Here is a 12,026-nt window from a genome sequence, read left to right on the forward strand (position 1 = left end):
GCTATTATAGTTCTAATATTGAAGACGCCCCTGTATAACGCAGTCGCCACCGGGCAGCAAAAAAGAGTAGCATCAGAAAGCCAGTGAGAAAAGCAACATTTTGGGCGGCGCTTAGAGTGATCCTTCTATTCTAGTTTATGTTCGGTGCTGGAGTGCAGTTTTCCTCTGCCAATTTCTTTTTTCGAAATTTCAATCTTCTCCCCAGCAAGTCAAGGGCCTAAAATGAAAGAAAAACATGTGGATAATTGACCAGCAGTATATTATTAATTTACGTAGCTTCATGTAAAGAAATGAAATAATATAATTTTTCTGTATTCCCATATGCAGAGTGTGGAATTGAAGATTACGCATTATTAAAATTAATGGCAACGTCGCTGCATCTCGTCGATAAGTGGCCGCCCCCGTTCATATAATGGTTTTATTTTTTACAGAATAACAATAATATGGTCGGTGTTCCGTAATTTTACTTAATTATTTTAAAAAATTAATATAATAATATATTTTGATACGCCCCTGCTCGTCTGTGGCAAACAGATAATATAATTCGACCTCTTTAGGCAAAACTGCCGAACTAAGATTTTAGGAACTGTCCCCCGCCCCACCGGACCACCTATCGTCTTTGCATAAGCGGCAACCCTGATGTTTTTTCAGTTCACTTTTAAAGGTGGTGGAATCTACAGTTAGTCGATCCCACATCTTTTCTAGGGCTCAATAGCAAATAAAATTGCATTTAAATGGGGTTTCTAAGTATGAAAATAAATGTGAATAAGTGGAGGTACAAATAAGTGGTGTAATAAATGTATAAAATTAGCATTTGGGGTTTTATTTGGGCCTCAAATGAAAATAAGATGTAAGTACGAGAAATAGCGAATTGAACTTCAGTGTGTTTTCCATGAGATTGCACATATTTTTGGTGACCCCGACGTGATGATGCTTAATCCTGTAATCCAAGATATCGTTTTGGACCATAGAATAGCGGTTTGGATCAAAACGTAAGGCAATTTTATGAATCAAGATGATTGCATCATCCTGCAACCCAAGCTTGGACCTGGCCCTGATTGGTTGGCGAGCCTGGTAACGCCATTCTTCTGACTAATCAGAGCATCGGATTGGATAGTGACGCTGGCTGCTGGTTGGTTCGGCTGTTTGGCGCGATTTAGTTCAAACGATTGAATCTGAATGTTAAATAATAATAGGAGTAAGGACAGTAAGGTGGGTCAGTAGCGGCGGCCGGGTAAGTTTTAATTGAATTTAGTAAATAAAAATAATGTATTTTGTAGTAACGGCTATATAATCGATTAAGAACAATAATAGTTATGGTTGTAAACGTCTTCAAATGATATTTTCTTCTCTTAGCCTCAGCTATAAAAATTAAATACCACAATAATATAAATAAAAATTATAAAATTTAGTGAAATAAATAGAAGTAAAATAAAAATAAAAATCATAATAAAATAAAATAAATATCACAATACAATAAAAATTAAATAATACACCAAGAAAACTAATAAATAAATAAATAAATAAAGAAAGTAGTAGAAAATAGGTACTTCCCCCATCCACCTCCAATTTCCTTTGAAATAAACAAAAGAAACCTGTGTTTTATTTGCATGTGCATGTTAAGTAAGAGCTGTGTTGAATAATAATTAACAAATGTGTAAAATAATAATATATACTTGAAAAAGTAAACAAATAAATTTAAATAAGGTAATATAATTTTTTTCTTTTAATTAAATTAAATTCTATTACAAAATTAAAGCCTTTAATCATGGCTACCACTAAAGAAAAGAAAGAATTACTGAAAAAGTTAAAAAGTGATAGAAAGCAAATTTGTGCTCAACTTGATAGGTTTTCTGAGTATGCCTCTAATTGCGATAATCTTACTAGTAAAATTATAATAAATGAAAGATACCTAAAGTGCGAAAATCTTTGGGATAAGTTTAATATCATTCAAATTGAAATTGAGAATCATGAGGAGTCGGAGAGTGAGTTGAGGCTAGTATTCGAAGAAAAATATTTTGAAACCATTTGTATTTTTAAGGAATTATTAAAGGAATCCACAGTGGTGTCAAATACAGTATCGAGCAATAATAACGTATCAAATCAAAGTATAGTAAAACTGCCACCTCTAGATTTACCAATTTTTAGTGGCAGTTATGATTGCTGGTTGGGTTTCTTTGACACTTTTATGGCTCTTATTCACTCTAATGGCTCTCTCACTGATGTACAAAAATTTTATTATTTGAAATCCTGCTTAAGGGGTGATGCTGCTCGAGTGATTCACTCCATCGAAGTAAACGAATTAAATTATGAAGTAGCCTTCAAATTATTGAAGGCCAGATATGAAAATAAAAAGTTCATTATTCAGAGCCATGTTAAAAGTCTGTTCAATTTACTTGCTATAGGTAAGAATGTTTTAGTTGAACTGCGAAATATGGTTGACAGTATCCAAAAAAATTTAAGGGCTCTAAAAAGTTTAAAAGAACCTGTAAATAGTTGGGACACATTGTTGTTATATATGTTCAGTGGTAAACTTGATATTAATTCAAGGCAAGAATGGGAATCCTTTACTGTTAAAAGGGATCAAGTAACATGTTTTGAGTTTTTAGAATTTCTCACCGAAAGATGTCATATTTTAGAAAATTTAAATGCTCATAAAACAATAACAAATTCAAACTTGTTGCCTACAGGCAAACCTAATGTGAGTGTTTCAAAAAATAATTTTAATTCTCAAAGACATTCTCAAAATTTTTTGAATGTAAATGAAAAAAGTAATAATACTGCATATGATAATAAGTGCTTAATTTGTCAAATTAGTAAACATCCAATATATCAATGCCCAAAATTTCTTAATTTTACTGAACAACAGCGAGTAAATGAAATAAAAAAATTGCACATGTGTCTCAACTGTTTTAAGTCAAATCATGTAAGCACTAGATGTACCTATAGGGGGTGCAGAAAATGTGGCAAGCCACACAATACCCTTTTACATATTGATTTTTCAAAAAATTTGGATAATCAAAATAGTTTGGGCTCGACTATGAGTCAAAATAGAAATAATAGTCCTGATGTTTTAGCAAATAATAATGGAACTAATAATACAAATACTGTCGAAAATAATAATACAAATAATCAGGGTAATATTTCAAATTCTTTTAGTTCGGTTAATGCCATGGTAAGTGCATATGCTAATCAAAATGAAATTTTATTGTCGACAGCCAAAGTTTTGATAATGGATTTTGAAGGTAAAGCGCATGAAGTAAGGGCGCTATTAGATTCTGGTTCGCAGTCCAACTTCATCACCAATGAATTAGTGTCTCGGTTAAATTTAGATGCTCCTGAAGTGGATATGACAGTGGTAGGAATAACTGGTGCAGTGTCTAAAGTGTCAAAATTTGCAAATGTCCAAATTAAATCAAAATTGAATTCTTTTTCAGTAAATTTAAATTGTATAGTGCTTAATAAAATAACTAGTGCCTTACCAATGTTGCCAATTGAAGTGAAAAATATAAGAATTCCTTCCAATATAGTGTTAGCAGATTCCTCTTTTAATGTACCGACTGAAATAGATATTTTACTGGGAGCTGACATATTTTATGACTTGTTGAGAAATGGACGAATAAAAATGGCTGAAAATATGCCTACTTTCCAAAAAACTTGCTTCGGTTGGATAATTTCAGGCAGTGTACCATCCATTGAAAATCCTAATGATATAAATTTGGGAATTAGGAATAAGCAAATAAGTAATTGTCAAATTATGTGCCATTTTTCAATAAATGAGAGGATTGATGACCAGATTGAGAAATTTTGGAAAATTGAGGAACTGCAGGTAGCACCAATGTTAAAAAAGGAAGAAATTGAGTGTGAAGAATTCTTCAGGGCAACTTGCAAACATTCTAGTGATGGCAGATTCATGGTACAGTTACCAACGAAAGGAAATTTAAATAGTATTGGCGCTTCGATGAAAATGGCACAAAGGAGGTTTTTAAATTTGGAAAGGAAATTAAATGTAAATAATAATTTGAAGGCAGAATATTCAAAATTTATGCAAGAATATAGAATTCTAGGACACATGTCAGAAATACCAAGCCATGAAATAGATTGTGACGAATCAGTATACTATATGCCTCATCATGGGGTAATAAAGGATGATAGTAGCACTACTAGACTGCGAGTAGTGTTTGATGCAAGTGCAAAAACAGATACAGGTGTTAGTTTGAATGATCTTCTGAAGGCAGGACCAACAATTCAAGATGATCTTTACTCCATATTAATAAGATTTAGGAAGCACAATGTTGTGATAGGCGCTGATGCTAAGAAAATGTACCGTCAAGTCTGGGTTGATCCTGCCCAAAGAAATTTGCAACGAATTTTATGGAGAGATTCTCCCAATGAAGACATTAAACACTACCGCTTAAATACAGTGACCTATGGAACCACACCTGCTTCATTCTTGGCCATAAGATGTCTACATGAAGCAGCAAAGGAAGTAGAAAATAATTATCCGAGAGCCTGTTTTGAAATAACAAAGAATTTTTACGTAGATGATTATCTCAGCGGAGGATCAACAATAGAAGAAGTAATCAAATTGAAAGAAGAAATTTCGAAGATTTTAGAAAGACGAAACTTTAAACTTAGAAAATGGGTCTCTAATAAAACAGAAGTTTTTGAGAATAATGAAAATAAAGGAATAGACCAATATATAGTAGATAAGGATATAACAAAGACACTGGGTCTTACATGGAATATACGACAGGATAATTTGCAGTATGTAGTTACATTGGATTCTCCGATGAAAGTCATCAAGAGAAATGTATTGTCTGTATTGTCTAGAATTTTTGACCCCCTTGGGTTAGTGGGTCCCATAATCATTATTCCAAAATTGATTATGCAGGAAATCTGGAAAATCAAGGTTGATTGGGACGATGAACTGCCTAAGAGTGTTTATGACCAGTGGTGGGAATTTTATGAAGATTTGCCTCACTTAAATAATATATTAATTTCCAGACAGGCAATACACCCTTATTCAATAAAAATAGAAATGCATGGTTTCTGTGATTCATCGGAGAAGGCTTATGGAGCCTGTTTGTTTCTACGTTCAGTATCTTCAAATGGGGAAATGAATGCTCATATTCTTTGTGCAAAATCAAAGGTAGCCCCATTGAAATCGATAACCTTGCCAAGGTTAGAATTGTGTGGAGCCTTATTGCTCTCTCGTTTAATTACAAAGACCAAGAATGCCCTAAATATGGATATTGACAGTGTTTGGTGTTGGTCAGACTCAACGATTGTGTTGGCTTGGCTAGCATCCGATCCAGGAAAATTAAATACGTTTGTGAGTCATAGAGTTGCCGAAATTCAAGGCAATAAATTGATAAATGCATGGAATCACGTATCAAGTAATGAAAATCCTGCGGATATAATTTCCAGGGGATGTCATGTAAATAGTTTAATGAAATCAAAGTTGTGGTGGCGAGGACCTGAATGGTTAGAGCAAAATGATTCTTTTTGGCCACATAGTACTCATGATTTTGATTCACAGGATTTACCAGAATTTAAAGGAATAAAGACGGTCACCTTTCATAGTGTTGTGGAAAGGTTTGATATAATTAATAATTTTTCAAGTTTCTGGCGTTTAAAACGAGTTACAGCCTTGTGTTTGAGATTTTGTAACAATGTAAAAGTGAAGAAAGAGAATCGAGTATTTGGTAATTTGACTTCTAGTGAATTGGATAATGCTTTGTTGGTACTATGTAGAATTTCTCAGATGTGTGACTTTGCGGATGAAATAAAGGCTTTAAAAAATAAGAGAGACATTTCTCGGTCAAGTAAATTAATTTCTTTGAATCCCTTTCTAGACAAAAATTATGTTTTACGAGTTGGGGGTCGAATTAGTAAAGCCGCAATTTCATATAAAAATAAATTTCCTATCATATTGGAAAATAATAATTTTAGTAAACTTATAATAAGTTATGAGCACAAGAAAAATTTACATATGGGTGCGCAAAACTTACTGGCTAATTTGCGATATAATTTTTGGATTTTGGGAGGAATTACTTTAATAAAAAGAGTGCTTCGTAAATGTATAGTTTGTTTCAGAGTAAATCCATCTAGTATAAATATTTTGATGGGTGAATTGCCCGAGGGGAGAGTCACACCGGCACGAGCATTTTATAATTGTGGCGTGGACTATGCCGGTCCTTTTAATATAAAGTCTTCGAGTTTGCGAAACAGTAAAATATTAAAGGCATATTTATGTATCTTTGTTTGTTTTGTAACTCGCGCTGTACATTTAGAGGTTGTCTCAGACCTATCAACAAGTTGTTTTTTAAATGCACTTAAGCGATTTATCAGCCGACGTGGCAAATGTAAAAATTTTTATTCAGACTGTGGAACAAATTTTATAGGCGCGAATCATGAAATGCGGGAATTTTTAAATAAACTTAAAAGTAATAATTTTAACGATGTAATAGTAAATTATTTGGCTCAAGATGGTATAAATTGGAAGTTTATACCGCCCAGATCCCCGCATTTTGGTGGTTTGTGGGAGGCAAGCGTCAAACAAGCAAAATATCATTTGAGGCGTATTATGGGAAATTCTGCGTTAACTTTTGAGGAGTTGACAACTGTTTGTACACAAATAGAAGCTTGTCTTAATTCCCGGCCGCTTAGCGCACTTTCAAATGACCCAAATGATTTAACTCCTTTAACGCCGGGACATTTTCTAATTGGTGATTCGTTAGTGGCTCTTCCTGAATCGGACATACGCGAGTTGAACCGTAATAGACTAAATAGGTATCAATTTTTAAAACAAATGGTACAAGACTTTTGGAATCGGTGGCAACGAGAGTGCCTAAGTGAAATGATCAAGCGGTCTAAATGGCAACATTCAAGTGAGCAATCAATAAAGGTAGGAGACCTGGTATTAATAAAGGAGGATAACTTACCGCCTTTAAAGTGGTCTCTCGGACGCGTGGTGCAATTGTTTTCTGGTACCGACAACAAAACTCGTGTTGTTCTGGTAAAAACTAATCGCGGAGATTTTAAGCGTGCGGTAGCCAAATTGTGTGTTTTACCATTAGATTTAAATTAAATTTAGGATTTAGAAATAGGAATAAGTTGTTTAACTTTTTGTACTTGGTTGTAGTTTTAAAATTACGGTTTTATTTGTATAATATAATTATGTGTTGAAAGAGGGTTCTTTCAAGGGCGGCGGAATGTTCCGTAATTTTACTTAATTATTTTAAAAAATTAATATAATAATATATTTTGATACGCCCCTGCTCGTCTGTGGCAAACAGATAATATAATTCGACCTCTTTAGGCAAAACTGCCGAACTAAGATTTTAGGAACTGTCCCCAGCCCCACCGGACCACCTATCGTCTTTGCATAAGCGGCAACCCTGATGTTTTTTCAGTTCACTTTTAAAGGTGGTGGAATCTACAGTTAGTCGATCCCACATCTTTTCTAGGGCTCAATAGCAAATAAAATTGCATTTAAATGGGGTTTCTAAGTATGAAAATAAATGTGAATAAGTGGAGGTACAAATAAGTGGTGTAATAAATGTATAAAATTAGCATTTGGGGTTTTATTTGGGCCTCAAATGAAAATAAGATGTAAGTACGAGAAATAGCGAATTGAACTTCAGTGTGTTTTCCATGAGATTGCACAGTCGGAGTTCCTTATTTCGCTGTATACTTTTGAATTGTAAAGCGTTATTATTTTTTCTAAACTTATTATGACTGTTTATTCGGTGGTTTTATAGAAGCGATTGGGCAGGAGAATACAGGGATTTGTTTTCAATTGCATTTATAGGTAAGCCTATTCCTTGCAAAAATCCATTTTGAAAATTATTTTGAATTTTTAGGGATCCTTTTGTCTTTAAGATTGTCATAACTACTACACTAAACTGTAAGAACTTTCTATCGAAAGGATCCAGGAGCAAGTAGGAGTATTGGAGAGAAACTGGGTGTAGACAATATGGTTACAAGTGGTTTAGATACTCTAAATCTTAGGAGATATTTCCCGAAGACCAGTGGCCAAGAATGGATTTTTGTGTAATCATGCTAGAAAAAGCAAATGATAATAAAAAAGAATTACGAAATATTCTATTGTAAAATATATCTTCTTCTCCACTAATGGGAAAGACAATCCTTCACAATTTTCATTTTGTACTAAGTGAGTGCCCATATGATAGGGTCATTTTTTATTAATGGAAGGTTAAACGTCCAAAAATACTTTCAGTTGCTGCAATACTAAGTTCTTTCTATCATTTAAATCTGATTTACACCTGGGATCGGTATATTTTCAACAAGACGGCTGTCCTGCGGTAACCGTAAAATACCTTTTTCCAAATACTTGAGCTTTTTATTTAAAGAAATTATCTTGTTACATTTATTTTTCACAGTTTTAATTTTATTTTATATAGTGTTGACATTTTTCTACCTTTATCAGAGAAAATATTTTATATTTATCAGAGTAACGCTTTACTTTTATTATGCAATACATCGCATAATAAGCATTTTGATATTTCAATTCTATGTGGGCCGTACCATTTATAAAAAAGCCCGCTGCGTTTTATTAAAAGTAATATATTTGCAATAAAATTTCCATTCTTCTTTATCCCCGTTAAAGTCAACCGCTTGCTAACTACTAAAAAACACAGAAGCCACAAAATGTGGCTTTAAGCTCCTCCCTATGCGTAATGATTGATTCAACGACCTGTATATATATAATTATTTAATATGTTATTTTAAGTCAATTGTATTCAGTTTTTTATATTTAGTTGGATATGGGGCCAAAATAAAACTCGAAGACTTTTAGACTTCCCTTTTAAGCCTTTTCTTAACTTTTACACATATTATGGAAATAGCCTAGCTAACTTAACTTTAGTATCTTAAAAGTATAATCCAAAGTCCCACATTGTTAATATTTCTTCATATTTCTCTTTTTAAATTTCGAACCAGGAAAATTTCCACTTGCCATATGCACACAATCTCCTGTAACCTATAATAATTAAAAACATTATCTACTGTTACTACCTTTTACTACCCAGCGTTCCAGAATTTCTAATGTGCCAGGCGTAAATTGACGGAATTCTCCCAGTAGCTGACAAAATGTGGTGACATATGCAAGTCATCGCATAATTTGTAATTGGTTGTTACTAGTTTCTTAAAACAAAAACAAATTTTATCATAAAGGATGAAATTTTTAGGTACAAATGATGATAAAAGAAAGAGAAATGCTATTTTAAAATTAGTTTCAGTTATAACAATTAAAAAGACGTTGGCAACATAAGCATAAAAGTTACTAATTAAAGTCTTGTTAACATGCTTGGTAAGGTTTTTTAAACGTCATTTGTTTGAATAATTTATATTTTCTGCTCCACATACCATAATTTATATTTTAAAGCATATTTCTTAGATAGCGATAGTATAAAAGTCAATATGGGAGACAGTATTCTGTAATATGTTAAAATAATAAATATGTAATGTGTTATATATATATGACTTCATTTATTCATTACATTATTTCCACATTAGATATCATTTTCATTTTATAGTTTTCTTTGTATTTTGTTACCTTTTATTTACAGGAACTCGCTTGGTAGTCTTATGACTTTATATTTGTCTTATTTTTAATTTTCAATATGATTTATTAATTTAGCTAGATAGTAATTAAATTTGGTCTTTCTCTCTTTACTTTGACAAACCTCAAGTTGTTTATGTTTCAACCAATATTTTGTCAGTACTCAGTAAATTAACTTTAATTTTAGAAAGTTAATTATTTCTCCGTTTTGAGAGGCCATACTGTCTGGCTATTGTTTCTGCGGCTACGGGGCATCGCATCGGTAAGGGGAACGCCGCCGTAAATAAAACATGGCTAATTTCATACATCCAATGCCCAGTGGCGTGCGAAATTTTATAAAGTATTAAAAGTTAAAAAAATAATTCCGTAAAATTTTAATATTTTTTTTTGTATTTGATATATGTATTTTACAATACATACAGGTATTTTGAGATTATGATATACAGGGTGATCCAATGCGAAATAGCCACCTCCATTTTTTTCGCTAATGCTGTCTAGGGAGCAAATTAATTTGATATTATCAACCCCTCAACTTTTTTTTCTTAGAAGAAAAAATACACTGTTTATGATTTAATTTTATTAATTCTCAAAATCATCTTCCTCTTCACTTATATCATCATCGTCACTGTCGTCGGTATCGTCATCACTAGCAGATAAAGTAATTATAATGGGTTCAATTTCCTCCATAATCTCATCTGGTTCTCAAAATTTATCTTCAACACCTCTAACATGTTGGGAAAATTTTTGCCAATCTTCCCTGGAAATTAATAAAATTGCTTCCTCAGTAATTTGTTTTAAGGTTGTTAAGGAAAAATTTCCCGTGATATTTCTGCTTCTTATGATATATTTAACCTTTGCCCATGCCAATTCTATAGGATTTAGTTCACACATATAAGGCAGTGTTCTAAGTGGGGTATGTCCATGTGACTTGATAATCACATAATTTTTTTGATCAGTGGGGGGTCTATGGGGGACAACAAGATCAAAGAGATCGACTTTCCTGGCTTTTGGCTCATGATTTATGCCTGTAAGAAATATTTATATCGTAAAGTTGTTACATAAAATGTCTAAAATATAGTATTTTTTTCTCAGGACCCATACCTCAATATTTAAATTAAAGTTAGACTTATTTGACTAAAAATTAAGACTTATTTTATTATATTTTGCACAAAACATGCTGCATATACCAAAATATCAATTTAATTAATAACCTTTCTTTGTAAGCCAATTCACTATATCTTGTTTTAGAGCTGATTTGGTTGGACTATTATCTTCCTGAACAAAATGATAGGGAGCATTATGCAATACAATAACCGAGTTGGCAGATAAGATTCCTGGGAACGAAGTTTTTCTGTAAGCCATCGAGTAAAATTTTCGCTATTCATTAGTCCATGATAATCACCCGTAGCAAGTCCAGCGTTGAATATTAAACAGGCATTTTTAATAAAGCCATTTTCAGAACCTGCATGTACAACTATGAGTCGACCTAAAACTTTGTTTCAAATTCAGTGATATAAAACATCATTATAAATATTACAAATTATATTCCACGACCACATAATATAGCAAAATATTTACTTTAATTAATTAGATTCCTATAACTCCGGAAACAGTATTACTCTGCCAACATTTCTTAAAAGTTAGGTCATTGTCTATCCATGTTTCGTCCAAATAAATAATATTTCGTCCCTCTTGCCGATGTTTTCAAATTTCCCGAAGGTACTTATATCTCAGAGTTAAGATATTAGGCCGCTCCATCAAAATTTTTCTTTATTTTGGCATTTACGCCAATAAAATCCATTGGACTTTAGTAATCTCCTTAGTGTCTCTCGGCAATAAGGAAATTTGCCATCTTCCCGCAATTTTTGAAGTAATTTTCCTGTGCTTGGCATAACCTTAAACTCTAAATAAAACCTATTAAAAAGATGTCTTATTATTAAATAATATGATAAATAATCCAAATTTTGGAAGTCGAAATTTTCGTCCTTTTCCACTAAGGTCTGGCTGGATCTTTTTTTCCTAGAGTGGAAAGCATTTTATTGGGGTCCGTTTCCATCCTTTCAACATCTTTTTTGTGAATTTTTTTCACACTGGAAATGCCGACACCAGTGTATAGCAACACTCTTTCCAATTTTCGCTTTACTGGCAATTTATAACAGTTATTTGTTGCTTCTTCATCGCAAATCCTATAAACATAAAAAAGGGTGGGCTGTTTAACCCTCAGCTACTATCGAGCAATTGTAATTACACTGGTACTATGGACGGGTCCCCAGGACCCACTACATGAAAAAAATAAAAAAAATGCAAAAAATCTTAATTTTTATTACCGAAAATAGTAAAACAAACCTACTAGCATAAAAAAATAACAAATCTACTTATCTGAACATTTAGGACAAATTTTTTTTCAACACTGATTACAAATTGGTGTTTTGCAAAC

The 12,026-nt window shown here is 32.6% G+C and overlaps 2 protein-coding genes across 3 annotated transcripts in view; both read left to right on the forward strand.

The window, feature by feature from the left end:
• LOC126742300 (slit homolog 1 protein) overlaps positions 1-12,026 on the forward strand; it is a 651,615-nt gene that overhangs the window by 206,340 nt on the left and 433,249 nt on the right. The window lies entirely within an intron of this gene.
• Positions 1,769-9,225, forward strand: LOC126742465 (uncharacterized). The gene is made up of 5 exons (XM_050449109.1): positions 1,769-2,405; positions 3,219-3,371; positions 3,456-3,916; positions 4,028-5,598; positions 9,216-9,225. Exons 1-5 carry the CDS (start codon positions 1,769-1,771, stop codon positions 9,223-9,225), a joined length of 2,832 nt encoding a protein of 943 aa, XP_050305066.1.

Source organism: Anthonomus grandis, chromosome 11, assembly GCF_022605725.1.
Source record: "Anthonomus grandis grandis chromosome 11, icAntGran1.3, whole genome shotgun sequence".
Taxonomy (NCBI): domain Eukaryota; kingdom Metazoa; phylum Arthropoda; class Insecta; order Coleoptera; family Curculionidae; genus Anthonomus; species Anthonomus grandis.